We start from the raw sequence: 25,861 nt of genomic DNA on the forward strand, positions 1-25,861 counted from the left end.
CTAAGCTCATAACTCTGTTTTAAAGGTATAAATGGAAATTCTAAGCTGAGGAAAATCTTATGGAGTTTGCTAACCTATTTCATGTATTAAACATCAGCTGTTATACATGACCGTGGATCTGAAGGCAAGGGGAAGCAGCAGCTATTTTTAACTGTTTTGATTTAGCACGCGATAGCGGATAACTGATCTGGTGGAGGAATTATGTTAATACCTAGTATTTACAATGTATTTTATATTTTTCCAAGATGTACTCAACTAACTGTCAGGAGAATTATAAGAGTTGTTAATTAAGCGACTGTTACCCTTGTTTTAAAACAAGGGGGTTTAAGCTGTGGGTATTTGGAGTGGTTAATCACACAGTGAATGCAGCAGAATCAGGATTAGAACAGGATTCTCTTGTTTCCAGTCCCTGTTTTAATCAACTTGGCATTCTTGCCAGTCGAGACCATTCTGTATTTAATATTTAATCTCATTTCTATTGACAAAAGCTAGATTAACATTTTGATAGAAGAGTAGAAGTATTATCATTTTGATAGAAGTAGTAGTAGTTTTATTGGCTTGCTCTGTAGAATTTTACACTATGTGCTTATTTTCCAAGCCCCTTTTATCTTAAGACATCTATTTCTGTCCTGGTTGCTCCAAATAGGATTGCTATCCTTGCATCTACTTACAGCCTGTTGCTTGAATTTAACCTTGCATTACTTGAAGCATGTTTCTCTAAAGGCAGAATTTGGTTTTGTGTATTTCTACGCAGTGGCTTTTGTTAGGTATGTCACACTAAATATAAGAATAAACCTTCCGCAGTCAGTGATGTGGTTAGAGAAAGTGCAAAAATATATGAATCTTGTAGAACAGATTACAAATTTAACCACTGCTTAAAAGGTAAAAATTACTTAGGTTTTCTTTTGGGGCAGAAAAAATGGTACACAGGTAACTCTGCTTTGACTCTCAAAGTAACCATCAGAACTGCATGGTTAAACGCTTCAGTTGATGGATTTTGCTCTTCCTTGTGGGTATTATTCAGATCTCCACTGGCTTAGGAAATGTATGAATTCTGGACAGCCTGACACTATGAAATCCCTCCTTGGTGCAGTAAGTGAGGATGAGTAGAAACTAGAGCAAGCTAAGGAGGGAAATAGGAAGTTAGTTCAGTTGAAAGCTATGCTACAAGCACTATCACTTACTGTGTAGCTCTTGAAGTTTGGCAGTAAGCTCCCTAGAATCTACAGAAAGGTTTGGTTGAATAAGAAGATGGTGACATTTCCTCAGGGGCAGGCAGCCTCAGAAGTGCCTGTTGAAGAAGGGGATTTCTTTGATGGGGAAAGCGGGTAGTGAGATAAACCACACTTATGGCACTGCACCGTCAAGACCAAAAGCCCTCCTGCACAACACTGCATGGAGGAGCAGACTGCCCCTCTACGGGGCAGGTTTCCTAGATAATACGTAGCACCCTGAACTTACTCTGTGTGCTTTCTTTGAGCAAGCCTGTGGCTCTGGAGCCAAGCATATCCCTCGCACCTCCAGTGTCCTCTATTGTGGCCGGAAAACTAGAGCTGAGCTGCTGACGTTACTGATTCTCAGAAAATTTCCTGTAGTTTCTGCGAAAACCCCCTTCCAGGCTGGTACCACCTGCATACCTGCCCCGCACCACACCGAGTACACCGGGAACACGGCCCTTCCACACTCGCGGGAGGCGCAGGCCGAGGCCTGGGGCGCAGCGCCGCCCCGCTCCCCACAGGACCCCCGCGCATGACCCGTCCGAGGCCGCGGGCTGGCGGCACGGCGCGCGCTGCGGTGGCGCTGAGCGGAAAAGGAGCGGGCGGGGCGGCGGCTCTCGCGAGACTTGGGGCGGCTCTCGCGAGACTTGGGGTGGCGGCGCGGAGGCGAGTTTGAACTGTGGGAGCGGCGGCCGCGGGCCCAGGTAGCGCGGAGTGGGAGCACGGCCGCGGCCAGGGGCGGAGGAGTGCGCTCAGGGCCGCCTTTCCTCTCTGCCGGGCTCCTGCCGGCTCTTCGGTGCTCCTTGCCCGCAGAAGGGCGGTCCCGAGCGGCGGGGCTGCGGGGTCGAGGACTCGGGGCGGGGGGAGCGGGGCTCCTGCCCGTCTCTCCTCTCCTTTCGTGCCGTGGTCGCTGCGGCCTCTGGGCTCTTCCCTTCGCCGGGGTCGCGTTGCCGGCGCTTTCCCCTGTTGCTGTAAGTGGGAAAGGCTTCTTTCGCTCCTGCCGCCCCCGGAGATGCTGCGTCAGGGGGAGGCGGGGGGAGCTCTCTCCCCCTCCCCTCACGCCTTCTCTGCCCGTTGGCGTTACGATAGGGGCCGGGGGTGTTTTCCTGCGACAGAGAAACCCCCCTGTTAGCGCCGGTCAGTTACCCCTGCGACACCGGCCGCCGATGTCCCGTGAGCGGCCTGGGGCCGGTCGTCGGTTGTGGGGGTCTGCAGGGGGTGGGGAGGGCGCAGGCAGCACGCGGGCAATGCCCGGAGGGACCGGCCTCAGCTGCAACAGGGGCACCTCCTGAAGGGAAGAGCAGATAAAACTGCACCGCACTGCTGAAGCAAAGTGCCGACAGACCCAGGTGCTGGTTTGCCCAGTGCTTCGTAGTGACTGAAAGATCAGGCTGGAGTCTGGTTTTTTTCTGTTCTCTGTAATACTTACCCAGCCAAGAATGTGTTTTGTGGAAGGCGATTAGCCCTGAAAATATTTCAGCTTGAGTGTGCAACTTGGTAGGTGAAGAGATGGATCTGTTTAAGTGAATTGAATCGTAAGGGGCTTAAGGGAGAGAAATTATCTTGCCAATTATGGTAGTGATCACAGAACTGTGTAGGTACTTCTGAATAGATCGACATAGATGGCTTTGGCATATGGCCTTTGGAAATAGCAGTTTAACTAGAAGAGCAGTTATAGAGTGGGAGAAAGAAGTTTGCATGCCAGGAGAGTACCTTTTTATCTCCTATCCTATTATTTTTATCAAGGAGTACTTAAATGGTTGAATAATCAAGGTCTGGAGCCCTCAGTACAGAATCCATCACAAAACGTTTGAAGATTATCAGCCAAAAGTAACTACCTTGTAACTTGGTAGAATAAATGGAGACTGATTTATGTTATTTCCCCTCTTACCTGCTTACCTTACGACCTATTTATCTTAAAACATTATTTTCAGTGGAGGTTACTTCATCTCGCATAAAATATTAAATTGCAGGCAGTTACTTCCTCATGTAACAATACAGCTTTATGAACAAAGCTATCTGGACTTGTCTGATTAACTTAATACAAAATTGACAATGGGAAGTTGAGGATGTCTGTGCTCCGAAAAGCAGGCTTGCTGTTTTCCCTAATAGCAAGGAGTGTGTGACTAGGAAAACTGTTTCTCATTTCTTCTATGCTTCAGCTATAAAACTAAAGAAAAGCCTAAAATCCTTTTTTATGTTATCCAGTAAATGATTTATTAAGAGCTCAAAGATCTTGTAGGTGAAACCACTGGACAGCAGGCAAAAGAGAAGAAGTAGGAGGGACAAAGACAAAAATCCCCAAACTATCCTTAAAATTTATATGTGTGCTAGAAGAAGGTGACCCTGGGGGTAGTCTGTTTACTTGCCCCACAGGCCAATTGCAGAGCATCTATCCTTTGGCAGCATTGCCTGATCTGGCTGTTTCTAAACTATCTGACAGCTGCCTCAACTGAGATTTGAATAAGATTTGCATTTCTGTGGGATTTTAGCTTGTGATCTGCATTTTCATGAGACAGCCACAGGCATTAAGCCTTTTCAGAAAAGGACTGCTACTAAGGACTGTGCTATAATGGCAGTTTATACTCATCCAGACTAGACAACTGTTGCTTTTTTTTTTTCTTCTAAAGGTGGAGTGCAAGAATAAGGTTAAGAAAGACTTCAATGGACTTCTGAAGGTGAGTTAAAAATGTAACTCAAATATAATTTGGTAAGCTAGAAACAAATTGCTGTGTTGCCTCTATTCTGCTGTTTGATCAGAAAATAAAGCTATTTTAAAAATTCTATTTATGAAGTGAATAAGGATTAATTCATCCCCTTTACTAACGCAAATGCATGCCAGGAGTGGTTGCCTATATGCTTGTAGTGATACATCCTACTGTTAAACATTTTGTTATTAAATTGTACACAGTGTATGTGTCCTTGCACTAGTAATAGTTATAGCTATGCAAAATTCCTGTCTTTCATTGGTTTATTTTGGCATAATTGTTCAAAACTAATATTTCCAACATTGCAATGGTCAGATGTCAAAAACTGATATTTCAGAGCCTGGCTGGGCAGTCTTTTTGTATGTGTTAAACTTGAATAACAGCAAGTGGTGGAAAACATGAAAAACAGAATTTGATAATTTCTATCTTGTACCTCTGAAAGGAATTAGCACAGTCTTTGCATGATGTACTTCTGTGTGTTTTCTTTTATAGGAAGCTAGTTAGGGGAAAAAAGTGAAGGCTGTATATTACAATAATGACTTAAAAATAGTTGCTCCTGTATTGAGCTGTGAAATTTGCTCATGATTAAGACCAGCATCTCGGTAACATTCATAAGAATAATATATGTTCCAGTAAGAAATGGCAATGACTAAATTGTAAAAAGAAAAAGCACGGAATAAGATCTTCAATGAAGAATTACATTAATCTTGAAATTATATAAAAATTATGAACACTGGCTTTGAAAAATCAACTGCAGATTTTTTTGCAGTTGTATATCATTGTTACTGCATACTTTTTGAGAGAGCCCTTGGCTTATGTTGTTTGGAAGCCTGAGTTGCTTAGCGTTTGTGGTCTTAATAGGATGTTTTTTCAGTGTGCTGATTTAGTAGGTGTGGGAGCAAGCAGTCATACAAACTTATGCTGTTAGTTTGACTAGATTTTTAATTTTTTAAATATTTTATTTGGATTTATTTTGACTAACTTTTTTGCAAAATTCACCTTGTGTCTTCTGTTATGATATGAAGATAGAAATGGATTAATTTTCTGAAACATGACAAAGAGTTATTAACAAATAGCTTACCTGCAGTGACTTAAATTTCAAGTGGAAAACAGTCATGAAAGACCCCATTAAGCCCTAAAAATAAATAAATAATTTCATATATTTTAACGGGGTTTCTATTTCTGACTCTTGTCTTCAGTGACCTTTATCAGTTTCTGTATCCCCTAATGTTATTAGGAGTAAACTATGCTGCTAATACAGCTGCCTACATGAATCTGAAATGTTATTTGTGTGCACAAGAAATGCTATACTCAGTGTGGCTTTACTTATAATACCATAGAAAATACTGTCAGCCATAGGCATAAAAGTGTTTTTACAAGGTTGTTTCCTAGCCTTCTCTTGCATATGGTGAGATTGCTATGTACTAGATTAACTCTGGTTCCAAGTGTGCTAGGAAACAGGGCTGGGTACGCTGGACTTGTTTTGCTGCGTGCTCTTACTTAAGACATAGTCAGGAATAAGATGTTAACTAAATTTATGGAGAAATAGTTATTATTTTACTGTTCACAGGATTGTTTGCTCATGAGCTATCCTCTTTGTGTCTTGTATTAATGCAAAAGTATATCCTTGTATCCTGATTAAGGAAGGAAATACAGTAACTTCTTTCAGATTAACCACTGTAATTTATTGCAGTATATTTTTAAATCATTTTGTGTTTGCAATATTGAAGTAACAAAAGGAAGAAAAATGGAAACAGAGACCATTTTGAGTCTTAGACATCAACTCAAGGAGGCAGAAAATGAGCGAAGAAAGGCAGCACAGTATGGCTTGCATTTATTGGAGTCCCAAAGTGAAGTTCAAAATCAGTTGGATCAAACACGCCGTGAATTGACCGAGAAAACTGAGGTGATGTTTTAAACTTTGAGTAAAAAAATGAGCAGTCAAGAACTTTGTTTTATTTTAACTGTTTGAATGTCACAGGTATTTTAAATGTCTTTTAGAGTCTAGATTAATTTTAATAAACCTTTTTTAGTTTAAGTATTTGTAGAGAGGGCTTTTTATCTCTGCTGTAAGATATTGAACATAATTTTATCTAACTGGGACAGGGTTTCGTAGGTAATTATGCATCAAGTGTTAAATACTGTGTAGGATTAATTGCCTTTAATGTAAAATGAATACTAAGTGCTAAAGTAAATCTGTTTAGAGTATGTATTTTGGGTATGTTTAGCAATTCATTCATGTTATGCTGTACCTGCAAGCTTTGTGTTGCTCAATGCTGTAAAAAGAATGCTAGCAGCAAGACTGTAAAATTGATTTCTTCTGTAGTGAAGCTTTCACATATTCTAAATACCACGGGATTCTGAATTTATTAGTACATTACTTTACAGCTCAGAAAAGACAATGGTGGAGTGTTGAAATATAGAGGTATTATTTAGTTGACCAGTTTTCCTAGTAATTGTGCAAGAAAATTCCCATCAGGAAAATCTCTTCCACTTTTCATAAACACTTTTAATTTTGATTATTTTTTTTTGGTCAGCCCGTGCTTCATATATACTATTTCTCTTAATTTAGTATGTTTCTGCCTGTGCATCCATCCCTTCTCTTGTGATAGAGCTAAAATGTTTGTGGTTTTGTTTTGTGTGGGTGTTTTTTGGTTTGGTTTGGTTTTTTTTACCAGCTGGGGAGTTGTAGTGCCCTGCTATTCTGAATGAACCCTAATAACTTTGGTCACTTTGCTCTTGGTAAGGTTAGGGCAAGAGAGGCAGCTGGAAAGCACAAGTGATTAGGAAGGCAGGGCAAGAGCCATCCTTTTCTGCAGACAACCTGAGATGGTGGCTACTACGTTTTGAAGCTGCACCCATAAGTTGTAATCCTGTGTTATAGGCTGGAGCAACGTTATGAGCTTGTGTGAACCAGCTCAATTAGTAACTTAGATTCCAAGGGCAGAGGGAAGGAATTGTGTGCTTCCGTACAGTAGAATAACATCTTGTGTGGGAACTGTGGTTATCCAACAGATTCTTTTGAACTTTTGAATATGTGATTCTTTTCTTTGGAATCTGAGAGCCAAAGCAATTACCATGAACACAGGTGTAAGTTTTAACGGTAGGCACAAGAGTCTTTCAGAAGAATCAGTGCATGCTTCTGTAAAAGTCTCTGTAGACATAGGCTAGATTTTTGCCTTTCTTGGCTTTGGCCAGCAGTGCACTCCCCACCCTTTTCGATGCAGTGTCTTTATCTTTAAGTTACAGCTCTTGTCCTGTATATTTGAGAGCTAAGCCTGTCCTTGATAAGCTGGTGTCTAGTCCACAGAGGTCAATTTCACACCTGACAGCTTTTAGTTTTATGTTCGTTTTAAGATTCTGATTTGTGTGTTAAGAGTTATTATATTAAAAAAAAAAATCTACATCTTAAGACTGATATGGTCTTGGTATTTACCTATTCTGCTTTCAAGGCTCTCCTTTTAAATTTTTTTCTTCTTAATTGCTAGCTTAATGGAAGAGTAAAATGAAACTGCCTGTTATAATTAGCAAACATATACAATTAGGCATAGAGGGAAGCTGATTAAAAAGTCATTCTTCACTCTGGAAGGGTTGATGGGATTTATTACAAAACAGTAGACAATTTAGATGTCTTTACCAAACATTGAACCTGGCTGTTCCACAGTACAGGAACACTTGATGGAATTGGATTACAATTTTGTAATATAATCAGGTTGCATGGTGGTAGAAAGGACGTGTAAGCTCTTGCTGAATTTCTTTGTTGCACTTGCAGAAAAGATGCCCACATCCTTCATGTTGGGTGCAAAGAAATACAGCTTCCATGAAGAGAGTATTATGCAACCAAATAATAAGAGCAGTTTGGGGGTGGGGGGGTGGGTTGGTTGTTTTTTAATTATTTTTTTGAAACATGGGTATGACAATTTCGTAACTGGGACTTTAACAAAAGGTTGAATGAGTTACAAATTTTAGGCATTTAGTGTCTTGGTTCTGAGCCTGTATTTAGTGCATTGTTCCCCAAGCATTTATAAATATTACATGTAGATTTATTAGTATGTTATTTCTTTCAGAAATTTGAACAAGAGAAATACTCTCTTCAGAGAGAAATTGAACTTAAGAATCGAATGCTGGAAAGCTTGAGTTTTGAATGTGATTCCCTTAAGCAGCAGCAAAACATGCAACTGGATAAACAGAAAGAACAGCTTGACAGAGTCTATGGACAAGAAATCAGTGACCTTAAAAACAAGGTTTGGCAACTAATACACAGCTAAAACGTAGCATTTTAAAGAATGTGTATTTAACTTGTAATTGCACACTTACTACCAAAACAAATCTAGTAAATAGTTATAATATGTAGGAGCTTGTTTGGTTGGTTTTTAACAAACATCTGCATAGTTACATTGTGAATTGCAATAAATTTCAAAGTTTACTTTTGTGTTTCTAAGACATTTTCTGTAATTAGAACAGAGATAAAAGTATTGTTGTTTTCAAGAATTTACTGTAAAATGGTGCTACTGAGATGTCAACTGTCTTTAAGTTGGAGAACCTGAAAGCAGAACTAGATGAAACCCGACTGTCAGAGAAACAACTGAGACACAAAGTGGATCATCAGAAGGAAATAATTTCTGCCAAATCAGAAGAAATACATATGATGTCTGAACGTGTACATGAGACCATGTCTTCAGAAATGCTGAATCTTCAGATAGAACTCACTGAGCTTGAAAGTGTGAAGGTCTGTGATTAGTACTTAATCGTTAGGAATGTAGGCTAGTTGAAGATAAAATTCTGCACTTTTGCTCATTTCATTTTAAATATTTTCTGTATATTGCTGCTTTATGACTGACTTACTAGTAAAACAATACGCACAGAAGAAAATTGTAGCCTTAACTAGACTTTAATACAACCTCTTCGTGAAGATAATATTTTGTGTTAAAAGTAATTACTACCAACAAACCAGTTCATTTGGGCCTGCTTTTCTTCAAATTGTTTTAAATTTTTTATTTCCTATTTGATTTTTTTTTTTTGTTTAGGCCAATGTTGAAGAAAAGCTGAATGAACTGCAGTACAGTAAAGAACAATTAGAACTCATAAACAGTAACTTACGTAATCAGCTGGAGCGTCTACAGGGAGAAAAAGAAGAGAGGGAAAAAGAAGTTGTTTCTTACTGTAATGCGTTACAGGTATTCTCCTAATTTTATTCAATAGTGGTAGATAATCCCTGAATTCCACAAGTTGTGATGCTAGCTTTTCAGTGAAATACGAGGAGTTTTGAGAGAGGAGTTCTGAGGGAGGGAGGGAGGGAAAAAGAGAAGACAGAGTTTAAAAAAAGGGTATTGGCTAGTCATCTTTGGTATTGTCTGTTGCTAAATACTCTCTATTGGCATCCTGTGAAAGGCTGTGTGTGGAGATCCTTTGCACTGCAGCACACTGCCTCATAACAGGACCTTCTCACTTCTCATTTTTATTTAAAGTTCCTATTGAACTCCTTGGAAAGTTTTGTACTGGGAAGTAGAGAATTTGTGACTAAATAGCACAGCAAAGCTAATAGTCTCAATACCATTAATCCAGTTGATAAACGTTTTCCTTTAAAGGTTTTAGGTGTGCTCTTGTCCTGAAGAACAAGTGGAATATTAGGCCTTTTAGTGAAACAAAATTGATTGTCTCTTACTGACTAGAACTTATGTGTAGTTAAGTACTGCAGTACCATATAATCTGTGCTAAAGGCACAGGAAATTAAAAGGAGGTGAAACTATCTGATAAAATTCATATGTGGTACGTCAGTTGCTTAAATGACTAACATCCTCTTTGCTTTAACCTAGAAAGCTCGTGAAGCTAATCAGGAGCTTCAGGTTCAGCTGGATCATGCAGTGCAACAATCTTTGGACCCTACAAGTAAAGGCAATTCGCTCTTTGCTGAGGTACAATTATGCCACAGATACCTGAGAATATACAGAGGAGAGAAGAAATACTTCCTAAGTTTTATTTCTTATTGCATTGAAAAAATTAGAGTATCTGTACCTGATCTGGCCAGCATGAATCTATTCCTCAAATACTACTTCAGTGTTGAACTTCGTAGGAACTGACCTGTGGAAGACAGTTTTTATGCACACTCTGAAGTTGAGGATAGTAAATTTAATGGAATCTCTTAAAGTTACCTGGCTATCAAGATAGAAGATGGGAGTGAGGGTTCATAACAGTTCTGTCTGCAGCTCTTAGCTTTAAGTAGTTTTGTTCAGCTGGTAAGTCGTCTTCAGTGCAGAAGATAGCATGTGAAATATTAAAAGATGCTGATAAAAGCTGTCTTCTAAAAACATGCTGAAAATGGCTGGGTGTTTGAGCATTTGGGAGGGTCTTTGAATTGGTTTTTGAATCAAGAGTTCCGCTGCTGCTAAATGCATAGGAAGTTTATTTTGTTTTCCGACAACACCCAGGGAATGGGTTCAATTGTACACAGTTAAATTTTTTAAAATATTTGTTCTGATGCCAGTGGACAAAATAATTCTACAGCAACACTGAAGCGTATGGAATGTAACTTTATTTTGATATCAAAAGAATAAAAGAAAAATCTGTTGTACTTTACTGATTGGACTTCAGCTGCTACAGCACTGTCTGCTCACTTTTATCTGAGAGGTAGTGAGTGGCACATATTTTCAAGTACTGTGGCTGGAAAAACAGTATTTGTAGAACCAAGGTCAGTTGCTAGGCAACATCTTGTAAAACTCATCATCCAACTGACACAAATGTTATAATTGTCATAGTAATAATTGTTAACAATGTTCTGTAGGTGGAGGACCGTAGGGCAGAAATGGAACGACAGCTGATCAGTGTGAAAATAAAATATCAGTCACTACAAAAACAACATGCATTCACTAGAGAACAATTGCAAAGAATGAAGGTATGACCATTACTGTAATACTTCAGGATTTCCTTGGGGTCTGATAAGGCAATGCTTTAGTACACAGGCTAAGAGATTTGATTATCTTTTAAAATATGATACAGTAGTCTGGGGGGAGGAAAATGGGAGAAAAAACGAAGTGAGATGTCATTGTGCTATTTGACTTCTACGGTACATCAGCATTTTTTTAGCTACTATTTATCCTAGAACTCCCAGTTACACTGAAAGCACTGTGTTTGCTTACTTTGGCAGTAGTTGTTAAATGGGTAAAACACAACTCCTGTCAGTCAAACTAGCATTCAATTTGTCTTGACAATTGCTTTTCTTATCTAATTCTCATACTACATGAATCATTTACTTGTGTATTAACTGTGGTTGTCAGGAATGAATGTAAAGAAAAGGGCAGGCTTGTATGGTGTCCTCTGACCACACTGTTTGTGGTTTTTTTTTTTCCCTCTGGGTTGCTTTCATGTTCTTGTTTGTCAATGTTTTTCTTGCTTTTCCCTATCTTTAGGGCAAGAATAAGTCATAACTTCTGTCATAACTATTTGATTTAGACTACACTTCTATAGGATGGGCACATCTTAATACTGCTGACAACTAGTTAGCAAAAGCTGATCTACAAGATAATGTAAAGGGGTTGCTGCAAAACTGCCCCTGTTTTCATGTTGGTCTTATTTTCCAACACAAGAACGGATCCTTAACATTTTCATTAAATACTTGATTATGCAGTTTGAGGAGAGTGCTCAAACATAGAGTGATGATAATGGGTAACACTGAAGATACAGGTTTGCGTTACTGAGCTTTTGTGGAGAAGCAGGTTGAAAGTAATTGAAACAACTTTCTTAAAGGACAAGAAAAGAACTACTGATGCAGCAAAGGAATTCTCCTTTACTAAAATCTGACCTTGAGAGCTAAAGATTTGAGTGAGTAAAATGATTGAATAGGATCAGTTTCTTCAGAAACTTTCTACTTGTAATGTAGGGGTAAGTCAGGCATACTGATTGGTATAAGAAACATTCCTAATCCTGAAGATTTTCAGCCAGAACTGAGGCAAATTGGTATCCGTTCTACTACTTAATGTTTTTATTTAGAACTTCAATATGGACTCGTATGTCCCCATAAAATTTCTTTCAGTAACAATATTGGAGATAGATAGTTTCTTAGGACAGCTGTTTTGCTTAAGCTGCCATCTTAGATCTCTGTTAGGATCCTCTCTGCTTTGTGTTGCATTCTGATGCAGTGTGTTAAAGCTCAATCTATAGTTAACTGAGCTCTTAGTTAGGCAGCTGATTGCCACAGTATAGTTAACTGTTGTTGCAGCTTTAGTTGTCAGAATGTCTGAATGTCGTATTTACTGATGACTTCTGAAGTTCTGACTCCTGAACAGAATGTAAGCAGTACTCCTGTGAAAGCTTTACCATGTCTGGTGTATTTTCCCTAGCCCACAGTATCCATTCCAGTTTCTTAATGTTTCTGTTCTTTGTTTTTATGTAGATCAACTTCAATTTGCAATTCTGACAGTTAGCAAGTGGGCTTTTAAGTGAAAGGGAAAAAAGTTGGATGTCTGCATGCTTGGGAAACGTAAGGATAGTTCTAGTCAGCCAGTAGGGATTAAAATTATGTCCTGTAGAAGCTATGAAGAAGAGGTGATTGACTCTTTCTTTAGCTCTATTTTGTGTACAAAATTATCCATATCCTTTACTTGACCTAGGAGATCCTGTAGGGTAAATGCTCTTCTCTCACTTTCTCTGTTAATCTGTGGTCTAGTTTGTTTCAGTTGATCCTTTCCCTGTGATGTCTCCAAGTGTCCTACAGTGTTATATTATCCATGCTGACTAGACTGGTAAAAATGTTACAGTTATCACTAACACCCTGCTAGGTCTTGATGTTATTGCATTTCATATTATTTCTCGAGTTGTTCAGAAGTCTGATGTGTCACTTTTAACTGCATGTGTTAAGGCCCTCATGCTGTGATATTATGTTAACAGCATCAGGAAAATCTGCATAAGTGCAAGACTTTTCTTTGATAAACTTTTCCTTTTGTACTGACAAAAGGTGTTCCTTTGCTTGAAAGGATGTGTTCCACTGAAGGAGTAGAAGAAGCTGAAGTTCTTGGATTAATATTACAGAAGGCAGACTTGTTTATAACTCAGAATCAGAACGGCAAAAAAGGAATTTTAAACTCATTAATGAGCTAGAGTGTTTTTTGCCAAGTTCTTTATAGATGCAGTTTAGTTCTGATAAACAAGCCTGGACTGTAGCTTGGTTTTAGCTGACTGACTTGGTGTTTATGGTTTGTGAAATGTTGTGTGTGTCCTTGACAGTGTGTTTTTATAGGTTCTTTAGTCAATATGGACAAAGATATGACACCTTAGGACTACTCTGTTAACTAAGTTTTCAGCTGTCCTAAAGATATTTACTGTCAACCTATGGTGATAATTGTGAAGACTATGTTGTGAAGACTACTGAGTTAAAGCATCCAGTGTGCTTCTATATTCAGGATTAGAATTACAAGGCTTGAGTACCCTAACTGTTCTGGGTAAGAGGCTGAGATTTTCAGTCACTTAACCCAGTATTTGTTTTAAAGACAATTTTTTTTTTTTTCCCCACCAGCTGCAGATGGCTACGCTGCTACAGATGAAAGGCTCTCAGGCAGAATTTGAGCAGCTGGAACGCTTACAGTCGATGTTAGAACAAAAGAATGGTGAGATAGAAGATCTTCTTATGAAAGTGAGGCAACTAGAAAAATTTAAGGTATGTGGTCTGTAATGAAGTGGAAAAGTCATAATCAGAAGGTAAAACATGAGAATAAGAATTATGTAAACTAGCTGAAGTCCATGCTCAGGTTTGAAAAAGGATCCAAAGGCTACTCATACCTTTATTTGACCAAAGTTCCATTTTTACAGCTGGAGAACATATTTCTGATGTTCAGAGAAGCAGAAAATTCTATACCATGCAACCCCCGGTTTGGAGAAACAGTATTTTCTGGGTTCCTGTGTGTAGCGCCTTTGTATTTTATGTAATTACCTGTAGTGTTTAAATTCATTTATTTGGTCAAAGTTACTGAGCTATAACATCTGATTTTTCTCTTGGAAGACATAACCATTTCACATTTTTACTGCATGTACTTAGGCTTTATCACTTCTTAGTCTCAGCTATTTGGGATTTCTTAGATATTTATTTCCTTAATGTGTCTTAACTTTGCAGTTGAAGCATGTTCTTCTAGAAAAACTGAATTGCTTAATCATCCTTATAAAGCTATTTCTTTAGTCCACTTATGCAGCTTGATAGCATTCTGTCAATATTTTGGAAGTTGAGAAGTATGTGAGAACACCTGCATGCACTATTGTGATATTACTGATGTTTGTGTGTACACAGTCTGAAAAACTGCAGCCTTTCTTAGATACTTATGGACTTGTTTGGCCCTTTCTTATCACAGCTTTGGAATGTAAACTTAGGTGTATTAGCTTATGCATTAGGATTATGCTTTCCAGGATGGCATCCTCTATTCTGCATTTAACCAGAGTGGCATAAAGCTAGGCTTGACCCATTTTAGTAAGCAGTTGAGGCAGCTTGATTGCTTTACCAGTTTTGTCATGTATAAGCTTGAGCGGTGTTTAGTTTTGTTTCTATGCCATAAATAAGCAGTGTCAGGAAGTTAAATGATTGATTCGGGTAACCATCAAAAGTATCTGTAGTCAGTGACTGACAGAAGCCTGTGAGATCTGTGGGACAGTAATAAATCTGAGAACTGCTTGTTCAGAAAAAACCACAAAACAAAAACCCCAGAATGTCACATGTTACTGATGTATTTTATAGAAAGTTTACTACATTTATGGCATCTTTACTGTGAACCAACTTTCTCATCTAAAAGAGGTAATTGATTGGCTATGATTAACATGGCATGTATTCTTTTGGGGTCCAGCTGATGAAGCCTAGAAGTAAAGGCTGAAACAAATTCCCCGTGGGTTAATTAAATTACCTATATTGTCAAGTAAAAAGGAAGATAGCTGTTCTGCAGTGCTATTTGAAAACCTTCTGGAGTTGAGATAACTTGCTTTTTTATTTCTTCCAGTGAATGAGAGAGAACTATCAGTTTCAGTGCTATTTGACATTTGTAACAAATGAGGAAGTACTCGGAGCAAATGAGCTCTCTTGTATGTTTGAAGGCTTCTATGATGAGGCTTCTCTGTAGAAATGCATGGAAAATTTCGCCTAAGAACTAAGCTAATGTGCTTCCAAACAGTCACTATTTGACAACCTGACATTTTTTCTTTATCAGACTTTATATGAGAATATGGAAGAATCCAGAGCTGCTAGTAGCGCAAAAGGAGGAGAGTCTGAAGATGGTTACTATGCAGATTTACTGCAAATGAAACTTGACAACTCAAAGTAGGTACTCAATGATCTGAGGCCTAGAAATTGGTTTTAATCTGGTTATCTTCTAGCTACTTGTTTTTATTCTCTGTTTTTTGTTACTGTTTGTATGAATGTGCAAATAGGCTCATTGTCTCATTTTTCAAGGCAGTGGAACCATCCTATCTTTGTTACAGGACCGAGAGTTGTTTTGTTTGTCATTTTATTTATTATTGCGAAAGACAGCAGCAGAACTATTTTATATTATTGTTGCTTTCTTCTAGAAATGTTGTTAATACTCCTAGATACAAGGTAACTGAGAAATTTTAAAATATATATTAAAAATTAACCTGTAAGGGAACCATATAAATCTTCTTAAAGTCTATAGGCTGTATATATTTGTTTCCCTTCTATAAAGGGCCAGATGATAACATTGAAATGTTTTAGTGGACTATTTAGTTGAGAAGTGTTCTTCAGCTAGTGAATTCCGTATCTATTAATTAGAGAGTCCATAGTGTTTGGGGCTCAGGACTGTTTTTAAGCCCTCGGATGAAAGTAATTGCACTTCCACCAGGAGGCAATGGTCTGCTGTGAAGTCTGTCACCTCACCATTGTTGCTATTATGAGAAACTGGCACGATGAAAGTGTACATTAGGATTGCTGAGGAATGGGGATTCAGTGCTTACGATGTGGAAGCTAATGGCCTCTGAAACAGAGGCAAGGACATGCACTGAGTATTATCGTTATTTTTGTGTTGGTCACTTAAAGTAACACTTCTGTGTAAAGCTTGTTTTGTCAGTTATAGAAGTAGTTAATATATTAACTTATAAGCAGGCTAGAAAAACCTGAATGAAATAGTGAATTTGTAGGTTAGGGAAGGTTTCTAAAATGCTTGTGTGTGTTGTTCAGCATACAGCTTGATTATTTTTTTTTTTTAACAAGCATTTTGTGTCTGGTAACTAAACTTGCTGTTCTAGGTCAAGTTTAAGTGAAAACTTCCATTGTACTGGAGGAGGTCTCTTTCATTTCCTAGCAGAGATAAATACAAATTTTATGTCAAGTTGCTGAAGGCTTAGTTGACTTTGTATCTGCTGCTTTACTAAAAAAAAAAAAAAAACCAAACCAAAAAAACAAAACAAACAAACAAAAAAACAAAAAAAAAACCCAAACACAAAAGAAACCAAGTCTGAGTGACTGTATAATTTTCCTTCCACCCAGCAAGGAAACTGAAACCTTGAAAAACGAACTATCCTTGCAGAGGATGAAAGCTCTGTATGAGAGCCAAAGGGTTCTGGAAGTTGAAAGGAAACTCTTCACAAATGAGAGGCATTTGCAAGCTTGTCAGAGTGAGAATATGAACTTGCGAGTGATGCTGGATGAACTAAAAATGAAATACGAACCTGAAGGTAAATACTGCTTTTCCATATGGAAAAAAATAAGTATCTGGTCATTGGGTTAGTTCCAGATATAAAGTAATGTTTAAATGGCTGCTTTTTTGATAATAACTTGGTCCAAAAACTGCTGAACTGAAATAGTTAAGCCCTACCTTGCTTGAGGATCTTACTTCAATGTGTGTACTAACACTAATTTCAGAAGACTAAAGAGTACAAATTACAGTGTTCAGAGGCTTTATAGAGTATAGCTAGATCACCATAGTGAAGTAGGTGGGAACAAATTCTCAGGAGGTGCTTTTCATAATGGTAGCAGGATCTCTCAGCTGATGAGAGGTACCAGCTTTCTGAATGTAGGCAGCAGATGCAAGCTTTGTAATGAGTGCAGAGCATGTAGATGAAAAACTGTTCAGTAGCTCAAATTAATATGGATTAAGTTTTGACAGCAGAGGCCCACCTGAAAAACAGCTGATAGCTGGGTATGTGCAGAAACAAGGGAGCTGTAGGCTGTGGAGGAAGATGAATGGGGAACCAGATGGGCAAATTGGGTTGGTACTTGTCTGTACCCCAAGGATTTAATTTTAAAATCTTAGTTGTGGAAGCTTACCTCAGCAGGCTCCAAAATGGAAATAAAATAATTGAGCATATTCTTGTAGTTCAGAGCATCTAATTAAAAGCCTTGGTAAAAAGGTAGAGTGGATGGGGAGAAAGGCTTTGTCTTTTTTCAAGCTCACTTATATTGGGATGCTTACTTGCTGGTAACAAATTATATGAAGGGACATTCTTTAAGAGACACAAGTTGTCAATTATTAAGAGTTATTCCGAGGTCTTCAGTCATGTGAAATGTTCTTTATTAGTTTTATTGTGAACATGTTGGTGGACAAGTTAACTCCAGCTCCACTGTGCACAGAAAGTATATTCCTTTTTTCTTAGAATTACTTAAAGGCATTAAAAATAAAAAGAAGAGGGAGAAGATTCCAGTGGACACTACTTGTGAATACTTGGACAGCAAAAACACTTCAGTAAAAGAAGCTGCTCTTACTCAATTGCCAAGTAAGGAAGAAACAAAGATGACTTCCAAGAACGTGGAGCGAAGTGATGTTTCTCCAAAAAAACATGCTCTTGAAGTACCACCGATAAATACAGCTCTTCAAGCAATGCAAAAAGTAGTTGAACCTGAAAGAGAGAGAAAAAGGGTTAAAATTAAAGATGAGAATCATGATGTCTTCACTTCGTATAGCAGAAGTGGAAGTAATTCCTTGATTTCAGCTGCCCCCAGGTCAGTGTCAGCGTCTGTCTGTGGCCAAGGCAATCAGCACAGACCTGCCTCTCTTTTCTTTCGCTGCATGAACTGTGCTATCCACTTCTTTATCTATTTCCTCAGTGTTGCATGCAGTGTAATTCCTCAGCTCCGGCTGCCTACGTTGAACCTCTCAATACCTTTTAGAAAGACTAAAATGATGACTAATGAGAAAGACTCTTGAGGCTGTAACAATCTTTTTGAAATAACTTTGCTATTACTTGGAAATGTTTGTGGTGTGCAGATAGCATGACAGCTCACTCAGTTTGCTCTAACTTCACAAACAGGACTTCTCTTGGTCCTTTCAAAACTGCCACACACCTGTGTTATGTGTCAAAGTAACGAAGGCACTAGGTATCATGCTTCAGTTTTATACTGAACTTCAGCCCTCATCGACTTTCAGATTTAGCTAAAAGCCTAGAAATTATTTAAATTAAGTAATTCTTAACCTGAATTGGGTTAACAGAACTTAATTCTCTATTATCTCAAACAATGCAATTATGCTGTCTGTTGTCAGACGTTTGACTTCTGTAATCTGGATGCATGATAACTAGAAACATAACTGCTAAATTAAGATGAAGTTTTTCCCTTGAACTGAGAACTTAAGTTACTTTTTGATACATGACAAAGTAACTTTAAACAGTAATTAACACCAACCTTTTGATCTTGGTAAAAGGAAAGCTGTTTTTTTGTTTTCCAGCTGATGCTGTTGTCTTCTGTTCATATTCATAATCTTCGTAAACACATGTTTGAGTGTTTGGGGGGAGAAAAAAAATTTGGAATAGTCTAGATGTTTTTTGCTTACAGATTGCTATGTCTGCTAGTAAAAATAGTTTCTTGAATCTAGAATGACAGGAGCTTCAAAGATGGAGGAAGGCCTAACACAGGGAAATCTGCAGTATGTCCAAAATTAATGGCATTCAGAAGTAATGGGATTGATGTTTTGACCCTTGGATCAATTATTCAAGATTGCATTGGATACAATTAACAGATGTAAAGTAACCAAACAGTACAGTTTTCTGAAAGAGTCTGGAAAGAATATGGCAGAAATAGCAGTTTAAGTAGCAATGTCAAAATATGCAGGGGGTCTTACTGAGGAGGAAAGATCAGGGAGGTCAAACGTGGGTGGTGAAAGTTGGGAGGAAAGATTGGATGATTTAGTGATGGTGTTGTGTTTCGACAGTGTTCTGTACACATAAAGAAACAGATAGCATGTAACCTGGGTGTGAAAAGTTTAACATATTTCCTCATATTTCTTTTGGAAAGGAAGATGCAGTGTCTGCCAAAAAGGAAGTTGTTGGAAATGGTTTGTGTGAATTGAAGGGCTAAACCTACTGGAGAGAGGGTGAGGAGAGGAAATTATTTTGTGGAGTTTATGTTCGAAAGCAGAGCGAGTGGAAAAAGTGGAAGAGGAAGATGAAGTTGTAGTTCAGAGGGAGGGTTTTAATCTTGCACCCATTGCTGTTGGTTCAAATAAGGATCAAAACATAAATCAGTAGATTTTAAAAAATGAAAACCACCAACACAACAACAAAAAAATCACCACAAAACTCCATATAAGCTTTTAAGTTGTTTTCAGTGGTGGTATGAACCTCTAAAAGGCAAATCCAGGCAGAAGGTGTTGTTCATGATTCTGATTGCGTTAATGAACTGCTAAATCCCCAAATAATGATGTTATTAAGATAACATCGAGGCTTTCCTTAACCCTGATCTGTTACAATTTCTTATGAAATAGGAAGTAGTGATAAAATCTGAGTATTTGAGAAGTTGGGTTTTTAAACACTCAAAGAATCTCTGGACTGTTCTGTGACGGATGTGGCCAAACCCTGTGTGGGAGTAGAGGTAAATGCAAAGGCACAAAAAATATCGACAACCGGAGCAGGAATGTGGACCTGAAAATGGAGAGTTTGGGGGAGGAAAAAATGGGCACGTGCCTGGTGGCTAACTGTCAGCGTTTCATCTTGTGTTAAGTAAAATGTGGTGCTCTGGATGAAAAGGCTATTTGTGGTCGTTGGGGTTATTTTTGTAATTGATGTAGTTCTTGTGCAATAATTAGTCTAGCTCTGTCATCATTGGTCCATGGAACATGGCTGTGAAAAGAGCCACAGTAACTGTGAAAGGATTGCAAACTTCATTTCTAGAAAATGGTGTTTGAAAAGCTTTGTTGTCTCAGTTTAGGAGGTGATGAAGAGGTGGTCAGAAGTGATCTGTATGTACTTGTATGGGTGACAAATTTGCTTATTCGAAGAGTCTTGCCTGCTGATGTGGTTTAGCAAGGTAAAGCTAGATAACTTAGAACTAATAACATGTACATATGTTCAGTGTGTCTCTTTAGAAAAGTTTAGAGCAAGTAAACATTGGAATACTTCATTAGGTGATGGTACTGATTAGATTATGGTATGTGATGTTGAGAACATACTAGTTGAGACTAAAGATTTAAATATTTAAGTGAATAATATTACTTGTTAATTGCTATTGTAATTCAGGCAACACAAAAGTTATAGGTAGTGATATCTTTTGTTAGGCCAAGCAGTCAGTAAGAAGATACACTTCTGTACTGAAGTGCTGTTCTTTACTTCTGAAACTAAATAGCCAAATCCAGCCCTTGCTGCCCAGCTTAATTTGCCTATAGATTTGACGTTGTTTGCTTTAGTTTGATCTAAAGAAGGGCTTGTGTACCTAAGAGCTTATTTGTTCTTTAAATTATTTATTTGGATTACATACACCAAATCTGCCTCATTTGGACTTTGTTCAAGTGCCTGTAGCCATTTGGCTCAGCAGGAGATTCAGATCACTAATACTCTCCTTGGGGTTTTAGGCATGGCTACATCTGATAAGATGTAAAACTCCATCTGATAAGACTAGTTGATCTTCCTTAAATGGGTAGAAGGAACCCCCATTACGTCTTGTTTTAGGAGTCTACAGAGTCAAAGCTTGATAGAATCATGTCAGAGTTTCACGAGCATTTTTTTTTAAGTGGAAGTGATTAACTGTCATCTCTTCTTTCTGATCAGTCCATCTCCCTGTGCTAGCACTTCATGCAATATGGCAATGCTCCAAGGACTGGTCCTGGGGGCTGTGGTGGATCACTTCTGGCTTGCTGCCAGGTGCCCACTCAACTGCTCTTGCTCCCCCTCTCCAACAGGATGGGGGAGAAATAAGATGGCAAAAGCTTGTGGGTTGAGATAAAGACAGGGATTAATTAGTCACAGGCAAAACAGATTTGACTTGGGCAAGATCAACTCATTGCCAATTAAAAATAGTGGAACAGTGAGAAAGAAAGAAAACCACCTTTCCTCTACCCCCCAACCCTTCTTCCCAGGCTCAACTTCACTCCTTCATCTCCCACTTCTACCTCCTCCTCACCAAGTGGCACAGGGGGGATGGGGAATGGGGGTTGCAGTTAGTTCATAACACCTTGTCTCTGCTGCTTCTTCATTATCACAAAGGTTGGTAGAAAAGAATTTGAAAAGGGGCTGGCTGAGTTTTGAACTCCATGAGACTTAATTTCAGAACATGATTCTCAACTGTTAACTTTGGAATCTGTTAACTCATTCACCTGTCCCTTTTCTTGTTGTATGTAGCAGCCTGCAGACATGATCCACTACACAGTAGTAAAATGTGTTATTTTTAAAAAAAATTTAATTCAGTAGGGTAATGAAAATATGGTACAACAACTGATAGATTGTAGAACAATCAGTCCTGAAGCATTTGCAGGCCAACTGTAAGATACTAAGAATGAAAGAGGAAAAAATTATTTGCCTGAATTGTCTGTTCATTGTCACATTAAAGCTCAATTATTTGAATCTTCAGGCATTTCTGAATACCTCACTGCCATAAACTAAGATATTCGTAAGTGAAATGAATTATAGCAGTGTATTGCTGATCCAGATAAAAGCTGTAACTAACTTAAAAGTGTAGTTTACTAACATGAAATGGATTATTCATTTCATCTTCATAAGTCAGTGTCAGTCCTTGGATAAATTACTCGAGGTATTTATTAACATAGTTCTAGTCTGAGGAAGTTAGCTTCCTTTATGCTGACTTGCACAAACATTTTGGTGTGCATTTGAAGCATAAAAAGATGGGGTTTTTTTCTTGAAATAACTAATTCTAATAGCTGTTTACTCCTATGAAACAATGTGATGTTTCTGATGTGAATTTGATTTCCAGAGTTCTTACACTATATCGTAACAAAGTAAAAGGGGAGTGTTTTGTATAAATCCAGTTGTGCTGCTTTGGAACATAATTTAAGTCAATTCAATTTTTATTTGACTTTTTGATTTGAGTTGTTGCTTTGTTCTGTATCTTTACAGGGAATTCTTATTGGAAATTTTGGCCTCTATAGAGTACTGATTTTTGTGGCCTTGGGCAGAGGTTGTTTTAAGGCAGAAGAGTGGAGGGACAAATGAAGAGATCCTACCATAGGAACAGTTGCACAGGCACAAGCTATCCATCCCCAATGGCAGCTGCTAGGGGAGCACAGACTGAACTGCAGACTAAACACTAACCATAAGATGATTACTAGTAATGTACTTTTTATCCTTCCCTGAATAATTGGTTCTTGTTGTAACCACTTAATGATTTGGCTACTTCCAAGTAGCAGCACATGTAAAATGGAGGGCGGTTGGGGGAAAGCTGACTGGACAAAAAATGGTTAGCCATCAGAGTTACAGGTGTGCACTTGCTACAAAGCAAATGGTGGAGCAAACGCTGGACCGCGGGGAGATGCACAGCGAAGCATATTTCTGCATAGTCTATTGAGACAGTGCCTGGAGGAAATAATGTGCAGATTGCTTGCAATGGATAGAATAGCTTATATTTGTCTGTAAAGATAGTGGGGGGTAGGGCTGTGACTTCTTTTGTGGCTCCTTTCATAGTCCTCATCTTCAGCTGTATCTATGTTACAAATAAATCTCTAACAACTGGGTAGCAGCTATTCTTGTTTGGAAAACCATCATTGAAAGCAGCTGTAGATTGTGGTGGGTTGGTCACTGGAGGCTCTTGAGACCACTAGAAATCCACAAGGTCACTAGAGAGTTGTTTTAACAGATGGGATGAATCAGCATAGAATTTGTGTTGGTATGTAAAGTGATGTTTAATTTGCAGCTTCATTTTCCATAATTTGTTTTGCTGTGGAAATAATCATGTGTAACAGTCAATTGGTTGTGGGTGATTTGGTTGAGTAAATACCACTATTTATCCATTTGTTCTAATGACATGTTTAAGTATCTTTAAGTAATTCTTAAATAATCAGAGCATCTGATTGTGCTCAGATGTCTAAATCTTGTTTTTAACTTACCTTTTTAACAGCAGTGTGGCAGTTTTATTCCCATTTACATTCATAGCAGAATTAAAACATGTCAGTAGACAAATGATGTCGCTCAGAACTGGAAAATAATTTTTTTTTCCAGCAACATCTTTTCAGGTATTCAGACATTAAGATAAAGGCAGTAGTAGTGCAGAACTAGGTTGGAAATGAGTATATTGCTTTAAGTGTAGTCCTTTTTTTTTTTTTTTTGATGGTGGTAAAGCAAAATGCTTGACTTCATTATGTTTCTGGGACTCTCCATTTGGAGTTGTGTTTTTGTGGACTTGATCTCCTTTATGTGCATGGCACAGTAAATGTTTTGGTTTTTCTTAAAGGCTGATCCCAACCAGTGCCACTCAATAACCTTTTTTACCAAATGTTTCAGCAAATAAAGGTTTGTGGGGGGTGGGAAGGCCGTACTTTAAGTCATGAAATGTGAATAGGGTGGATATAAAAATGCTTTATTTTGTCTCATTTTAATTTTAAACTCTGCTTGCTTTGTCTTTGCATATGGATGGTGTTGTATGCCAGTTCACTTGTTGATTTTGTGTAAAACTCTTATTTTAGCCCTGTTATTTATTAACTAAATATGTATTTAGAATGGTTGCTTTGCCTGTAGGTTAACAGCTGAATCCAGATTTGAAACTACGGAAAAAGAAGATAAGAAAGAAAATAAAATCATGACTGAGAAGAAAACACAAAAGAAAAAATATACAACGTTGTATGTATCTTCTAAGCCAACTTCTGAAACGCAATGTGCTCAGCAATAAAACCTGCATTTCTGGAAGCAGCCTGAACAATTTGGAATCCTGCTTCAGCAGGAAACACTGAGTAAACTTATGTCACACGTAAATGTACAGGTTCCTAACTTAGGCATTGATCTGCCTTGTTTTATGAGGAGTATTAATGAGTTGCACTTTTGATAACTTCCCAGAGCGCACCTGTTAAGTGCCCTGGCAATGTGACCTGGAGCGTTGCCTTGTCTTTAGTCTTGGCTAAGTCTCTAAATGTGTTAATTGTTGTTTGTTTGAAGCACAGTGCAATTCTGAAAGATAAGTACTTGTACAGAAGTTTTATTATACAATAAGACGGGGTCAACCCTGAGCAAGACAGACTAGCCAGTGTTCATGCACAGCTCAACTAAGTCATGTGCTCCTGAATTTCTTCCAGTTCCTGGATTCAGAATTCTTAACATATTTTTCACCCCTAATGTGCAATCGTTCAACTTGCAGACTGACCTGATTGCCAAGGTACATGTGAATCTTTTTATGCATTTTGTGGGATAGTATTCTTTTGAAACTCTATAAATTCTTGTATTTATACTAATAATTAAAGTAAATCTTTTTCTTCCTTTCAAACTGTAGTCTATATTGCATTTGAGACAAAACATACCTCTAAAGCTGTCCATATTTTGATTAAGAGGTGCAGTATTTTGCAGAAAGGTTTTGTTTAAAAAAAAAGTACCACTCAATAAAAGCTAAGAAATTGTAATGCATGTGCTCTGTGTCATCATGTTCTTATGAGACAAATCCTAAGTTCCTGTAACTTTCTGGTGATGCTTTATCCAGAATAATTCTGAGAACATTTATGCTAGTTCAGCATTTATGTGGAAGTTTAAGATAATTTCATTTGACTCTACACTGCAGTTTAAGCTCCCTCTAGTGAACGGGTTAGCCACTTCCTAAGTAAAAGTAGTTATGGTGAAAGCTCTTTAAGACTTCTCCGTTTAAATCCATTATGAAAAAATATCTCGGGGGAGGATCTTACAACCCAGTGGGTTTTAGATGTGATGACTTGATCTGCTGTATGTTAACTTCCATTGGTGCTTTGGACTCCAGGACTCCTGACATGCCTTGCTGTGTAAAGAGATGCAACTTCCAGTTTGTGTCAGATGGTGCTAGTCAGCATGAAGATAGGAAAAGTGAACACGCTGTATAAACTGTTGTATTTGGTGTATTCTAGCTTTAGTCCAGTCGCCGTTTCCTTTGGCAGCTTGCACTGTAGCAGTGATGCTGACTGCAATTCTCCCACCACCACCCCCAGAACGCTTCCAGATAATGTACAAAGGTACCTTACAAATCCAGTGTCTCGAGAGAAGTCGTCATCTGTAGAAACACTGTGGCGTTTGTTACAGGCTTGCGGTGGGGGGCAGGACCATCTCTTGCATAAAACTTTGTAGGTAGCTCTTGGAGCAATTGCTACCTATATGTGTCTTTATGAATCTGTTGAATGTACTTGTCTAAGACAACTGTTTGGATATGCTCGTTTACAGTTGTGCCAGTTGAGAAGCGATGCCTGGAATTTTGGTAACTGTGACTGTGCATGTGGGTGGCTTTAGCTCATCACTCATTTCAAGAAACATTAAACTGTAACACTTTGAGTGACAGCAGAAGTGACTAAAGATGTGGGAAAGTAAACTTAAAAGAGCAGATGTGGCTTGTCACTTTCCAATGCAGTTTGAACTTGTTATCAGCCCGTTTCTCCGTAGTTAAATTTAGGCACAGCCTGGCGGCTGTTACTGCTATTGTTGAACAAAATAATCATAAATCCATGCATCATTTACATGATACAACCAGAATCTAGTTGTATCACTTCATCTAAGAAATTTACTATCCAAATCCTTAAGTGTCTTACTAATGAAGTCTACACAAACTGAGAATATCTTATTTCTTGTGAAGATATT

At 38.3% G+C, this 25,861-nt stretch overlaps 1 protein-coding gene across 3 annotated transcripts; it reads left to right on the forward strand.

Moving 5' to 3' along the window:
- The first annotated feature begins 1,872 nt into the window (after nt 1–1,872).
- Nucleotides 1,873–24,669, forward strand: SPDL1 (spindle apparatus coiled-coil protein 1). 3 transcript variants are annotated; one of them, XM_074838636.1, is made up of 13 exons: nt 1,873–1,921; nt 3,848–3,895; nt 5,656–5,831; nt 7,993–8,169; nt 8,460–8,654; nt 8,953–9,102; nt 9,742–9,840; nt 10,707–10,817; nt 13,434–13,574; nt 15,103–15,212; nt 16,395–16,582; nt 17,501–17,846; nt 23,798–24,669. In XM_074838636.1, exons 3-13 carry the CDS (start codon nt 5,673–5,675, stop codon nt 23,946–23,948), a joined length of 1,827 nt encoding a protein of 608 aa, XP_074694737.1. In that variant the 5' UTR covers nt 1,873–1,921; nt 3,848–3,895; nt 5,656–5,672; the 3' UTR covers nt 23,949–24,669. The 3 variants fall into 3 exon arrangements, with proteins under 3 accessions (XP_074694737.1, XP_074694735.1, XP_074694736.1); XM_074838634.1 differs by lacking the exon at nt 23,798–24,669 and having other exon boundaries at nt 17,501–18,758; XM_074838635.1 differs by lacking the exons at nt 1,873–1,921; nt 23,798–24,669 and having other exon boundaries at nt 3,765–3,895; nt 17,501–18,758.
- The last annotated feature ends 1,192 nt before the right edge of the window (nt 24,670–25,861 follow it).

The sequence above is a fragment of the Strix aluco genome, chromosome 13, assembly GCF_031877795.1.
Source record: "Strix aluco isolate bStrAlu1 chromosome 13, bStrAlu1.hap1, whole genome shotgun sequence".
Classification (NCBI taxonomy): Eukaryota; Metazoa; Chordata; class Aves; order Strigiformes; family Strigidae; genus Strix; species Strix aluco.

Bases quoted from the DNA above. Each gene is read 5' to 3' on its own strand.
- SPDL1 (XM_074838634.1), top strand. From the start codon at position 5,673: ATGGAAACAGAGACCATTTTGAGTCTTAGACATCAACTCAAGGAGGCA. The intron at 5,832-7,992 runs GTGATGTTTTAA...TATTTCTTTCAG, and splicing joins AATTGACCGAGAAAACTGAG to AAATTTGAACAAGAGAAATA. The intron at 13,575-15,102 runs GTATGTGGTCTG...TTTCTTTATCAG, and splicing joins GGCAACTAGAAAAATTTAAG to ACTTTATATGAGAATATGGA.